The sequence below is a fragment of the Salvelinus namaycush genome, chromosome 3 (assembly GCF_016432855.1).
Source record: "Salvelinus namaycush isolate Seneca chromosome 3, SaNama_1.0, whole genome shotgun sequence".
In the NCBI taxonomy this organism is placed as follows: Eukaryota; Metazoa; Chordata; class Actinopteri; order Salmoniformes; family Salmonidae; genus Salvelinus; species Salvelinus namaycush.
Genome location: NC_052309.1, coordinates 79,072,601 through 79,086,879, shown reverse-complemented (window position 1 = coordinate 79,086,879; position 14,279 = coordinate 79,072,601). Strand labels below are relative to the sequence as shown.

The following is a 14,279-nucleotide window of genomic DNA, read 5'->3' as shown; positions in this document are numbered from 1 at the left end:
ACCCAATTTATTGTGGGAAGCTTGTGGAAGGCTACCCGAAACGTTTGACCCAAGTTAAACAATTTAAAGACAATGTTACCAAATACTAATTGAGTGTATGTAAATTAATGACCCACTGGGAATGTGATGAAAGAAATAAAAGGTCAAATAAATCATTCTCTACTATTATTCTGACATTTCACATTCTTCAAATAAAGTGGTGATCCTAACTGATTTAAGACAGGGAATTTTTACTAGGATTAAATGCCAGGAATTGTGAAAAACTGAGTTTAAATGTATTTGGCTAAGGTGTAAGTAAACTTGCGTCTTCAACTGTAGGTCCATTGACTGCAAAGTGAGGATTAGCGAGCGGGACAGCCAATAAACTGTATGAATATAAGTCCATTATCATTTCTACACAGTTTTGATTTGGTTTTAGTCATTTGAAAGTATATAGAGAAATTAGGTCCTTAAATGGATTAATTTAATATCGCATATGACTCATACATGGTTTATTGAGTTTACATTAACAAGAATTAGAGCATATCCTGAATAAATGAAAAAAATAAACAAGGCATCTTCAATAAAACGACAACACATCACTATAAAGCTCATGCAAATATGATTAGCTTGTGCAGTATTTAAAATGTGCCCTGCAGGGATTTGGGCTCGTAACCTACTGCTCGTAGACTCAGAGTATGTAATTGTTCGAGCAAATGGGTCTGCTTTCGCAGCGTCCATAAGGAGCCAGCGGGTGTTCAAAGAGACAACCAGTTGCTCCGCATCCTGTCAAGCAAAAAGTACTCACGTGCATGTCACGGCGGAGCATCCTCGACCTGTTGCATTGGAAGAAGAAAGATATTACATTGTGTCAGTAATAAATTAACAACATTTTAAGGTGCTCATACAGGTATGTGTTATTTGGAAGTTGAATAACAAAAGAATAGTTCATTTTGATAAGACCCTCTAGAGGCGTCTCTGTTTGTTCGCGTCTCAATCTCTGGCGTGCGCTGGTGTGTTCGGCGCTCAGGAGGGGACCATGGTAGAGCTGGAGAAGGAGGTGCTCCCGCTGCCTCCACGGTACCGGTTCCGAGACCTGTTGCTGGGTGACTGGCAGGCTGATGACAGGTATGAAATCTATTCCAACTTGTTTATTCTGAAGAAACCTGTGTTGGCGCACAACAATCTAGCCTACCCATGGTACCCTGTAATTGCTCACAAATTAAATTAATCGTAATTTGCAGTCCCTCACTAAACTAAGAAATTCATCTTTGCGTTGCCATCGCAACCAAAAAAAGAGAACGTAGGCTACGGTAATAATGTCATTTTTATTGATCTGGCTCTGTTGATGGCGCTGTGAAAGAGGATAGGCTACAACGAGCCACTGTGCAGCAGCAACAGGTTTCATAATGGAAAAGACTGAACTAAATGCACAGACTCTATGTTAATGCTTGTGTGTGTGTGCATGCGTGTGTTTGCATATGCATTACGTTTTTTCAGCTATGCATCTTGTCCATGCGTGGAAGTCAGGCATGGCAAATCCATTTTGATATGAATAATTATGAACGTACATTTGGGAAAGTGTTAATAATTAGGTAGTAATGTGAGCCTCTGGCAGCCATTAATTTAGTCATTATACCACCTATCTATTATTTATCAAGCCTTAGATTGGGTTGACTTATCATGCTCCCTTTCTTTACCCTGGCTAGGTATGGTCAGGGCTGTTCCAAAAGCAGAACATATGGCCCTACCAAGAGTGTCTATTACCCTGTACTTAACCATCCATTTTCAGGATAATGTATTTGTTATGGTTTCCCCATGCATATTTATTAATATGGGTATGCTTGCTACACTTGGTGTGGATATTTAATTATAGGGACTAATGCAATACTGAACCACCATTTCACAACTGGACCCCTGGTTGGTAGGTGAGAAATGAGGACCAAAAGAGCAGGTTCACGTTTTTATTGGGATGAGTTTTGTCCTGGAGGCATAACTGAGCGATTTCCGATAGATAGGCCAGCTGCGAAGTCAAAATTCATGACGAAAAACACTAACCTGCACCAACACACTTGCTTGTGGTCTTCCTCCTGAGTGGTTGTTTAAAATCACATAATTTAAGAAGACTATATGTACTGAACAAAAATATAAACGCACATGTAAAGTGTTGGTCCCATTTTTCATGAGCTGAAATAAAAGATCCCAGAAATGTTCCATATGTACAAAAAGCTTATTTCTCTCAAATTTGGTGCACAAATTTGTTTACATGCCTCTTGGTGAGCATTTCTCCTTTGCCAAGATAATCCATCCACCAGACGTGTGGCATATCAAGAAGCTGATTAAACAGCATGATTATTACACAGGTGCACCTTGTGTTGGAAAAATAAAATGCCACTCTAAAATGTGCAGTTTTGTCAGACAACACAATGCCACAGATGTCTCAAGTGTTGAGGGAGTGTGCAATTGGCATGCTGACTGCAGGAATGCCCAACAGAGCTGTTGCCAGAGAATTGAATGTTCATATCTCGATCATCAGTGGCCGACAACGTCATTTTAGAGAATTTGGCAGACCATCCAACTGGCCTCAACCTCAGTGTAACCACGCCAGCCCAGGACCTCCACATCCGGCTGAGGAGTATTTCTGTCTGTAATAAAGCCCCTTTGTGTGGAAAACTAATTCTGATTGGCTGGGCCTGACTCCCCAGTGGGTGGACCTGGCTCCCATGTGGGTGGGCCTATGCCCTCCCAGACCCACTCATGGCTGCGCTCCTGCCCAGTCATGTGAAATCCATAGATTAGGGCCAAATTAATGTATTTCAATTGACTGATTTCCTCCTATGAACTGTAACTCAGTAAAATCTTTGAAATTGTTGCATGTTGCATTTATATTTTTGTTCAGTATAAAAAGGGTTGAAGAAGGCTTCCATTTAATCAACGTTATCCAATACTACAGAGACAGTAATACTACGGTTGAATGGCCTTGGTCGCAAAAAAAAACAGTAATGCTATAACATTACTGAAACAATATCTGAGATATGTCACAAATGGGGTGTTATAATCGTATTTGTCTCTCAGAGCTGAAAAAGACCCTAGCTTCACTTACAATACTATTATTTCCCATGAACTCCCAAAGGTCTTATTGTTAAGTGTGAAGTATAGGCCTTGTGGTCTGTGCATGGTCATCCTCTCACCAGTAGCCTCTTGTAATGTGTAACCTCACTCAGATGGGGAGAAAGATCCATCCTGGTTACAGTTCAGTGGTGAAAGCCAAGGTTGTCTTTAGCACAGTGAGACACTTTCCTTTCTTCGGAATGCGGATAGAATGTGATCTACATAGATATATGTCCATCCAACCCCTAGAAAGAATAGAAGATCAGTCTTCTTGGTATTAACTAAAACACCGTAGCCAAATGTCTGAGGAGGAGGATGGAAAATGCATGTGACAGAAACAAAGTGGACATAAAGTGGGGAACATGGGGGCCATAAACATCAGGACTGTCCCCATTGTCTGCATGGCTGAGAGCTTCCAGGAACACTGAGCAGATGTGCTTCAACTGCTGCTCCCAGAGAGAGCACATTGTTGTACTACTTATGTATAATGTATTCCCTGCTGTAGTGTTTTGGAGATGGCAGGGTGCTCATCACTCCAAAGGCTTCAGCAGGCACAGTGCTGCTCCGAGCGACACTGTGGGATCTCTTCATGTTCACTCTGCACTCCTCTTTGTTGAATGTGGCAGCAGACACACTCTCTCTCTCTCTCTCACACACACACACACACACACACACACACACACACACACACACACACACACACACACACACACACACACACACACACACACACACACACACACACACACACACACACACACACACACACCTCCTCTAACCACACACCCAGCAGTTGGAACTGAGTGCCACTCCTCTTCAATGGGACTGGGTTTCAATAAGAGAAAAGTGACTAAATGATGTTTGAAGCTGGTGTGGTGATGGGAATGTAAGGGTTTGTGTGTGTGTGTGTGTGTGTGTGTGTGTGTGTGTGTGTGTGTGTGTGTGTGTGTGTGTGTGTGTGTGTGTGTGTGTGTGTGTGTGTGTGTGTGTGTGTGTGTGTGTGTGTGTGTGTGTGTGTGTGAGGTCGTGTGAGGTCGTGTGAGGTCGTGTGAGAGAGAGTTAGTGAGAAAAGAGTGAGAGAAAGACAGACATGATGAAAGCGAGAAGGAGGGATGCAGGGCATTTTATCCTATCCTGATTCATGGTGTTGATCCCAATGGCTGTGGGAGTATTACCAGGTAAAAAATGGACTCGGTGCAGAAGAGAGTCGGCTGATTAATGGTGACAGACAGCTTAATTCCCAAGCTGAATCAGACAGTTTGTCCCGCATGTCACAATGTTTGCTCTATTAATCAACGCTTCAACACTCTCCCACTTACACACACACACACACACACACACACACACACACACACACACACACACACACACACACACACACACACACACACACACACACACACACACACACAGACACACACACACTTACACACACAAACACGCAAACAAACAAACACGTACATACTCACACAAGGATCCTCACACACATGCTTACATATGCTCACACACACACGTACATATCACATACTCACACACACACACACAACCAGAGAATGTTCACACATCTACGTACATAGTCACACATGTTCACACATCCAGACACACACACGCTTGCACGCATAAGTTATCTTTTTTCATATACACACACATTGTGCTCTGGGAAAACACACATTACTGAGCCCTTTAACTCCCTCTCCACTCCGTCGCCCATGGACCCTCTTCCCCCTCCACTATTTCCTCAACACATAGTACCATGTCGTTACTTTACCCTCCTTGAACTCCCTCCTCCCCTTTCCATGTTTGTTTTGATTGCTGGAGTGCCTCTTGTCTTCACACACCACAAATACTCTGCTCAGACCTCCACTGAAGTAGCCTCATGGCAAACATTCCTGTAAGCTCGCGAGATCAGGCGGCTTACAAGGCTACCGCTCAAGGCTTCTCGTCTGGATTCTGAATTCTGAATTTAACTACTGCAGTGGTGTTATTGTATGGTTTATGCTGTGATATGCTAAAAATATTAATTTGTCAACTATCAGCGAACATTATTGTTACAGACAGTACCTTCTGTTAGCAGATATGACACAAGTATTGTAAACGTTCATCCTTGTCACGACCCTGACCTTAGAGAGCCTTTTTATTTCTCTATTTGGTTAGGTCGAGGTGTGATTTGGGTGGGCATTCTAGTTTTTCTATTTCTTTGTTGGCCGGGTATGGTTCCCAATCAGAGGCAGCTGTCTATCGTTGTCTCTTATTGGGGATCATACTTAGGCAGCCTTTTTTCCAGCTTTAGTTTGTGGGATCTTGTTTGTGTGTAGTTGCGTTCTGCACTGCATATAGCTTCACGTTTGGTTGTAGTTTGTTATTTTTGTTTCGTATTCATCTAATAAAATGATGTACGCTTACCACGCTGCACCTTGGTCCAATCCTTCTCTAAACGAACGTGACAGAAGATCCCACCACCCACGGACCAAGCAGCGTGCCCAGGAGGAGTGGAGGACATCCTGGACGTGGGACGAAATCATGGCAGGAGACAGAAGCCTGCCATGGAAGCAGGCGGAGGCAGCGAAGGAGCAACAGCGACGACGACGGGGTTCGCGGCCAGAAAGACAGCCCAAAGGAGAGCCGGAAAGTTTTTGGGGGGAGCAACACGGGATGGTTGGCGGTGTCGAGGTGTGATCCAGAGACAACCTGGGAGGAGGTAGAGAGGTGCTCGGTCGACCCAGGGAGAGTGCCAGAGCCCGCCTGGGATTCAATAGAACAGTGCGAGGAGGGATACCGGAGAATGGAGTTGGCGAGGAGTATGCGGCAACGTAGGCGTTTAGAGGAGCGTGTCACCAGTCCGTACTCGCCCTGAAGTACGTGTCCCCAGTCCGGTACGTCCTGTAGCTGCTCCCCGCACTCGCCCTGATGTTCGCCTCCACAGCCCAGTACGTCCTGTGCTACCTCCCCGCACTCACCCTGAGGTGCGTGTCACCAGCCCGGTGCCACCTGTACCGGCCCCATGCATCAGGCCTCCAGTGCGCCTCCCCGATCCAGTACGTCCTGTGCCTGCTCCTCGCGCTCGTCCTGAGGTGCGTGTCACCAGCCCGGTACCACCAGTGCCGGCCCCACGCACCAAGCTTCCGGCAACAGTTCCCAGTCCAGAGCTTCCGGCGACGTTTCACAGTCCGGAACCTCCAACGACGGTCCACAGTCCGGAACCTCCAACGACGGTCCACAGTCCGGAACCTCCTGAGACGGTCCACAGTCCGGAACCTCCTGAGACGGTCCACAGTCCGGAGCCTCCTGAGACGGTCCACGGTCCGGAACCTCCAGTGATGATCCATGGCCCGAAGCCTCCAGTGGTGATCCATGGCCCGAAGCCTCCAGTGATGATCCATGGCACGAAGCCTCCAGTGATGATCCATGGCCCGAAGCCTGAAAAACCTTCTGAAAAAACCTACACTCGATCCCTCCGATGTCAACAACTACAGACCAGTATCCCTTCTTTCTTTTCTCTCCAAAACTCTTGAACGTGCCGTCCTTGGCCAGCTCTCCTGCTATCTCTCTCAGAATGACCTTCTTGATCCAAATCAGTCAGGTTTCAAGACTAGTCATTCAACTGAGACTGCTCTTCTCTGTGTCACGGAGGCGCTCCGCACTGCTAAAGCTAACTCTCTCTCCTCTGCTCTCATCCTTCTAGACCTATCGGCTGCCTTTGATACTGTGAACCATCAGATCCTCCTCTCCACCCTCTCCGAGTTGGGCATCTCCGGCGCGGCCCACGCTTGGATTGCGTCCTACCTGACAGGTCGCTCCTACCAGGTGGCGTGGCGAGAATCTGTCTCCTCACCACGTGCTCTCACCACTGGTGTCCCCCAGGGCTCTGTTCTAGGCCCTCTCCTATTCTCGCTATACACCAAGTCACTTGGCTCTGTCATAACCTCACATGGTCTCTCCTATCATTGCTATGCAGACGACACACAATTAATCTTCTCCTTTCCCCCTTCTGATAACCAGGTGGCGAATCGCATCTCTGCATGTCTGGCAGACATATCAGTGTGGATGACGGATCACCACCTCAAGCTGAACCTCGGCAAGACGGAGCTGCTCTTCCTCCCGGGGAAGGACTGCCCGTTCCATGATCTCGCCATCACGGTTGACAACTCCATTGTGTCCTCCTCCCAGAGCGCTAAGAACCTTGGCGTGATCCTGGACAACACCCTGTCGTTCTCAACTAACATCAAGGCGGTGGCCCGTTCCTGTAGGTTCATGCTCTACAACATCCGCAGAGTACGACCCTGCCTCACACAGGAAGCGGCGCAGGTCCTAATCCAGGCACTTGTCATCTCCCGTCTGGATTACTGCAACTCGCTGTTGGCTGGGCTCCCTGCCTGTGCCATTAAACCCCTACAACTCATCCAGAACGCCGCAGCCCGTCTGGTGTTCAACCTTCCCAAGTTCTCTCACGTCACCCCGCTCCTCCGCTCTCTCCACTGGCTTCCAGTTGAAGCTCGCATCCGCTACAAGACCATGGTGCTTGCTTACGGAGCTGTGAGGGGAACGGCACCTCCGTACCTTCAGGCTCTGATCAGGCCCTACACCCAAACAAGGGCACTGCGTTCATCCACCTCTGGCCTGCTCGCCTCCCTACCTCTGAGGAAGTACAGTTCCCGCTCAGCCCAGTCAAAACTGTTCGCTGCTCTGGCACCCCAATGGTGGAACAAACTCCCTCACGACGCCAGGACAGCGGAGTCAATCACCACCTTCCGGAGACACCTGAAACCCCACCTCTTTAAGGAATACCTAGGATAGGATAAAGTAATCCTTCTAACCCCCCCCCCCCCTTAAAAGATTTAGATGCACTATTGTAAAGTGGCTGTTCCACTGGATATCATAAGGTGAATGCACCAATTTGTAAGTCGCTCTGGATAAGAGCGTCTGCTAAATGACTTAAATGCCTGCAGTGATGATCCATGGCCCGGAGCCTGCAGTGATGATCCATGGCACGAAGCCTCCAGTGATGATCCATGGCACGAAGCCTCCGAAGTGATGATCCATAGCCCGAAGCCTCCAGCGACAGTCTGCGGTCCAGAATCTTCAGCGACAGTCTGCAGCCTAGAGCCTCCAGCGGGGGTTCCCAGTCCGGAGCCTCCTGCAAGGGTTCCCAGTCCGGAGCCTCCGGCGACGATCTACGGTCCGGAGTCCCCGACGACGATCTACGGTCCGGAGTCCCCGACGACGATCTACGGTCCGGAGTCCCCGGCGACGATCTACGGCCCGGAGTCCCCGGCGACGATCTACGGTCCGGAGTCCCCGGCGACGATCTATGGTCAGGAGCCTCCGGCGACGATCCACGGTCCGGAGCATCCGGCGACGATCCACGGTCCTGTTCCTCCGGCAATGATCCACGGTCTGGTTCCTCCGGCGACGATCTACGGTCTGGTTCCTCCAGCAACGAGCCACGGTCCGGAGCCTCCGGCTACGATACATGGTTAGGTTCCACGGAAGCGGATGGATCAGCGAGCGGAGCGGGGTCTACGTCCCAAACCGGAGCCGCCACCGAGGCTAGATGCCCACCCGGACCCTCCCCCATAGAGTCAGGTTTTGCGGTCGGAGTCCGCACCTTTGGGGGGGGGGGGGTACTGTCACGCCCTGACCATAGAGAGCCTTTTTATTTCTCTATTTGGTTAGGTCGGGGTGTGATTTGGGTGGGCATTCTAGTTTTTCTATTTCTTTGTTGGCCGGGTATGGTTCCCAATCAGAGGCAGCTGTCTATCGTTGTCTCTCATTGGGGATTATACTTAGGCAGCCTTTTTTCCACCTTTATTTTGTGGGATCTTATTTGTGTGTAGTTGCGTTCTGCACTGCATATAGCTTCACATTCGGTTGTAGTTTGTTATTTTTGTTTCGTGTTCATCTAATAAAATGATGTACGCTTACCACGCTGCACCTTAGTCCAATCCTTCTCTAAACAAACGTGACAATCCTGAGCTGAAATGCAATGATCACCACAAAAGACAAGGGTTTACAGCTTGAAGTACAGCTGTAAACTCTTGTTATTTTCTGCCGATTATTGCCTTTCAGCTCAGAGTGAACCTTTACAATTGCTTCCCTCGTTTGTTTGACCTATCATCATCGTATAGGTCAGGTGAAGGGAGCTGGACTTGCTCCCTCATTGGTTGTTCCATGTGAGCGGTTATGGAGTTGTCTAGTGACAAGGATATTTTCCTTTCATTCGTAAAGCAGTGATGATCTTGAATCAAGCACTTGATGGACCATTTGTACACAATCCAGAGCTTAATACTTCATCAAGTGTTTGTTTGATGGTTGTCTATACACAACAAGAATAATGTCTGTGCAGCCTTCATACTTGGCGCTCACTATGGCATGGCAATCTATACAAGTGCCAATGTTTCGCTCCAACACCCACTTGTCAGTCTGAGGTTGGATGACACACACACACACAGACACACACAGTTTATGACACACACAGAGGGAAAGGAATCCCCCCCCCACAGTATGACTTGTTTGGCTGAATTGTTTAGAGTGGAATGAGACAGTCTCATCACAGCAGCCAGTCTCAGTGGGGCTTGGAGCAAAGTCTGGTATTATCATACAAATGAGAGCTTTTTGTCTTGAAGACAAAATCTCTTTTTGACTGTCTTCTTCCCCCATCATCCCTCATTCAATCTCACCCACATCTCTGCTATTTTCTCTTCCAATGCTCCAGCTCCTTCTGGCCCTCTCTCCAAGGCTCAATTTGGCAAGGATGAAAGAACCGGAACATGATTAGTAGCCATTGAAACTGCTAATATTCATAGTGTGCTTCTCCCTGATCACTTTGAGGTAGTGATCTGTTGCTGCTCAGTATCTAGATCTGTGATGGGTTTTACATCTTGTAAATTAACTAATCTAATGTGATTCTCCGATAAGGAATCCAGCATTACAGAGAATTATGCAGCACAATGGTTGATACGAGGGAGAGAATAGTACAAAGAGAGTGATACAGAGATACAGATGGAGTCTGTGATCAGATCTGAGGCAGGGAGAGAGGAGGTGGTGGAAGTGAGAGGGGCATTGTGGGTGTCGTAGTCCACAAAGCTCTCATGAGCTTCCTGATTGATGTGAAGGGTTTTGGGTAACCCTCCAACACACCCAGTAGGTAAACATTAGCATCAAAGTAAACAAAAAAAACAGTTTTAATGTGAATTAATTTGGTTGAGGTTTTTAATTGGCAGGCAGAATCATCCACAATGTTTAGCTCTGAAGCTGAGGCACGGTGGGCAGATACTGGCGGCAGCTCAGCCTTGACAAATTAAACAGTTCCTGACTTTTAATGATAAAAATAAACTCCAACAAGCTAATTAATAAGACCAAAGAGGAGAGGGCGGGCGGGCGGGCGCCTGGGCTGAACGGAGGAGGCAGGCCTTCATTCAGAAAACAAATTAGCAGTGAGCTAGAGAGCCTAGGCAGACTCCTGGCCTGTCTTGTTGGTTGGTGTGTTCTTCTCTCACCATGCAGTGGGGAATACTCTGGTTCATATTGTGTAATGTTGGGTCTCCCTCTCTGCTAGGTACAAGATACTGTAGCCATATCCCCTCTCTTAGTAGGAATGCTGTGTATCAGAACAGTGTGTATTGTACCTCACCTGGTCTCAGTTTAATGTATGAAATATGTTTATGTGTTCTCCTCTCAACATCCAGTGGGGAGTACTCTGATTCATAATAATACTGTATAATGTTGGGGCTGCCTCCATACTCTGTATTATAATAATACTGTATAATGTTGGGGCTGCCTCCATACTCTGTATCATAATAATACTGTATAATGTTGGGGCTGCCTCCATACTCTGTATCATAATAATACTGTATAATGCTGGGGCTGCCTCCATACTCTGTATTATAATAATACTGTATAATGTTGGGGCTGCCTCTATACTCTGTATCATAATAATACTGTATAATGTTGGGGCTGCCTCTGTACTGTATAGTACAGAGGCAGTATAGTACAGAGTATAGTACTGTATAGTACAGAGGCTATACTGTATAGTACTGGGGCTGCCTCCATACTCTGTATTATAATAATACTGTATAATGTTGGGGCTGCCTCCATACTCTGTATCATAATAATACTGTATAATGTTGGGGCTGCCTCCATACTCTGTATTATAATAATACTGTATAATGTTGGGGTTGCCTCCATACTCTGTATCATAATAATACTGTATAATGTTGGGGCTGCCTCCATACTCTGTATTATAATAATACTGTATAATGCTGGGGCTGCCTCCATACTCTGTATTATAATAATACTGTATAATGTTGGGGCTGCCTCCATACTCTGTATCATAATAATACTGTATAGTACTGGGGTTGCCTCCATACTCTGTATCATAATAATACTGTATAATGTTGGGGCTGCCTCCATACTCTGTATTATAATAATACTGTATAATGCTGGGGCTGCCTCCATACTCTGTATCATAGTAATACTGTATAATGTTGGGGCTGCCTCCATACTCTGTATTATAATAATACTGTATAATGTTGGGGCTGCCTCCATACTCTGTATTATAATAATACTGTATAATGCTGGGGCTGCCTCCATACTCTGTATCATAATAATACTGTATAATGTTGGGGCTGCCTCCATACTCTGTATTATAATAATACTGTATAATGTTGGGGCTGCCTCCATACTCTGTATTATAATAATACTGTATAATGTTGGGGCTGCCTCCATACTCTGTATTATAATAATACTGTATAATGTTGGGGCTGCCTCCATACTCTGTATCATAATAATACTGTATGGTACAGGGGCTGCCTCCATACTCTGTATTATAATAATACTGTATAATGTTGGGGCTGCCTCCATACTCTGTATTATAATAATACTGTATAATGTTGGGGCTGCCTCCATACTCTGTATCATAATAATACTGTATAATGCTGGGGCTGCCTCCATACTCTGTATCATAATAATACTGTATAATGCTGGGGCTGCCTCCATACTCTGTATTATAATAATACTGTATAATGTTGGGGCTGCCTCCATACTCTGTATCATAATAATACTGTATAATGTTGGGGCTGCCTCCATACTCTGTATTATAATAATACTGTATAATGTTGGGGCTGCCTCCATACTCTGTATCATAATAATACTGTATGGTACTGGGGCTGCCTCCATACTCTGTATTATAATAATACTGTATAATGTTGGGGCTGCCTCCATACTCTGTATTATAATAATACTGTATAATGTTGGGGCTGCCTCCATACTCTGTATCATAATAATACTGTATAATGCTGGGGCTGCCTCCATACTCTGTATCATAATAATACTGTATAATGCTGGGGCTGCCTCCATACTCTGTATTATAATAATACTGTATAATGTTGGGGCTGCCTCCATACTCTGTATCATAATAATACTGTATAATGTTGGGGCTGCCTCCATACTCTGTATTATAATAATACTGTATAATGTTGGGGCTGCCTCCATACTCTGTATCATAATAATACTGTATAATGTTGGGGCTGCCTCCATACTCTGTATCATAATAATACTGTATAATGCTGGGGCTGCCTCCATACTCTGTATTATAATAATACTGTATAATGTTGGGGCTGCCTCTATACTCTGTATCATAATAATACTGTATAATGTTGGGGCTGCCTCTATACTCTGTATCATAATAATACTGTATAATGTTGGGGCTGCCTCTGTACTGTATAGTACAGAGGCAGTATAGTACAGAGTATAGTACTGTATAGTACAGAGGCTATACTGTATAGTACTGGGGCTGCCTCCATACTCTGTATTATAATAATACTGTATAATGTTGGGGCTGCCTCCATACTCTGTATTATAATAATACTGTATAATGTTGGGGTTGCCTCCATACTCTGTATCATAATAATACTGTATAATGTTGGGGCTGCCTCCATACTCTGTATTATAATAATACTGTATAATGCTGGGGCTGCCTCCATACTCTGTATTATAATAATACTGTATAATGTTGGGGCTGCCTCCATACTCTGTATCATAATAATACTGTATAGTACTGGGGTTGCCTCCATACTCTGTATCATAATAATACTGTATAATGTTGGGGCTGCCTCCATACTCTGTATTATAATAATACTGTATAATGCTGGGGCTGCCTCCATACTCTGTATCATAGTAATACTGTATAATGTTGGGGCTGCCTCCATACTCTGTATTATAATAATACTGTATAATGCTGGGGCTGCCTCCATACTCTGTATCATAATAATACTGTATAATGTTGGGGCTGCCTCCATACTCTGTATTATAATAATACTGTATAATGCTGGGGCTGCCTCCATACTCTGTATCATAGTAATACTGTATAATGTTGGGGCTGCCTCCATACTCTGTATTATAATAATACTGTATAATGTTGGGGCTGCCTCCATACTCTGTATTATAATAATACTGTATAATGTTGGGGCTGCCTCCATACTCTGTATCATAATAATACTGTATAATGTTGGGGCTGCCTCCATACTCTGTATTATAATAATACTGTATAATGTTGGGGCTGCCTCCATACTCTGTATTATAATAATACTGTATAATGTTGGGGCTGCCTCCATACTCTGTATCATAATAATACTGTATGGTACTGGGGCTGCCTCCATACTCTGTATTATAATAATACTGTATAATGTTGGGTCTGCCTCCATACTCTGTATTATAATAATACTGTATAATGTTGGGGCTGCCTCCATACTCTGTATCATAATAATACTGTATAATGCTGGGGCTGCCTCCATACTCTGTATCATAATAATACTGTATAATGCTGGGGCTGCCTCCATACTCTGTATTATAATAATACTGTATAATGTTGGGGCTGCCTCCATACTCTGTATCATAATAATACTGTATAATGTTGGGGCTGCCTCCATACTCTGTATTATAATAATACTGTATAATGTTGGGGCTGCCTCCATACTCTGTATCATAATAATACTGTATAATGTTGGGGCTGCCTCCATACTCTGTATCATAATAATACTGTATTTATTTATTATTTTGCCCGCGCAAACCGGAGTATATCATATACCCCTGAGGTGCCTTCTTGCTATTATAAACTGGTTACTAACGGAATTAGAACAGAGAAAGTAAAGGTTTTGTCATACCCATGTTATGCAGGCTGATATACCACGGCT

General features: G+C 45.1%; 1 protein-coding gene across 1 annotated transcript in view; it reads left to right on the top strand.

Moving 5' to 3' along the window:
- Positions 1-1,018: 1,018 nt before the first annotated feature.
- Positions 1,019-14,279, top strand: part of LOC120044052 (potassium channel subfamily T member 2) — a 92,041-nt gene continuing 78,780 nt past the window's right edge. The window contains exon 1 of the mRNA XM_038988642.1: positions 1,019-1,107. Within this exon, the coding sequence (XP_038844570.1) occupies positions 1,019-1,107 (89 nt within the window). The remainder of the gene's footprint in view (positions 1,108-14,279) is intronic.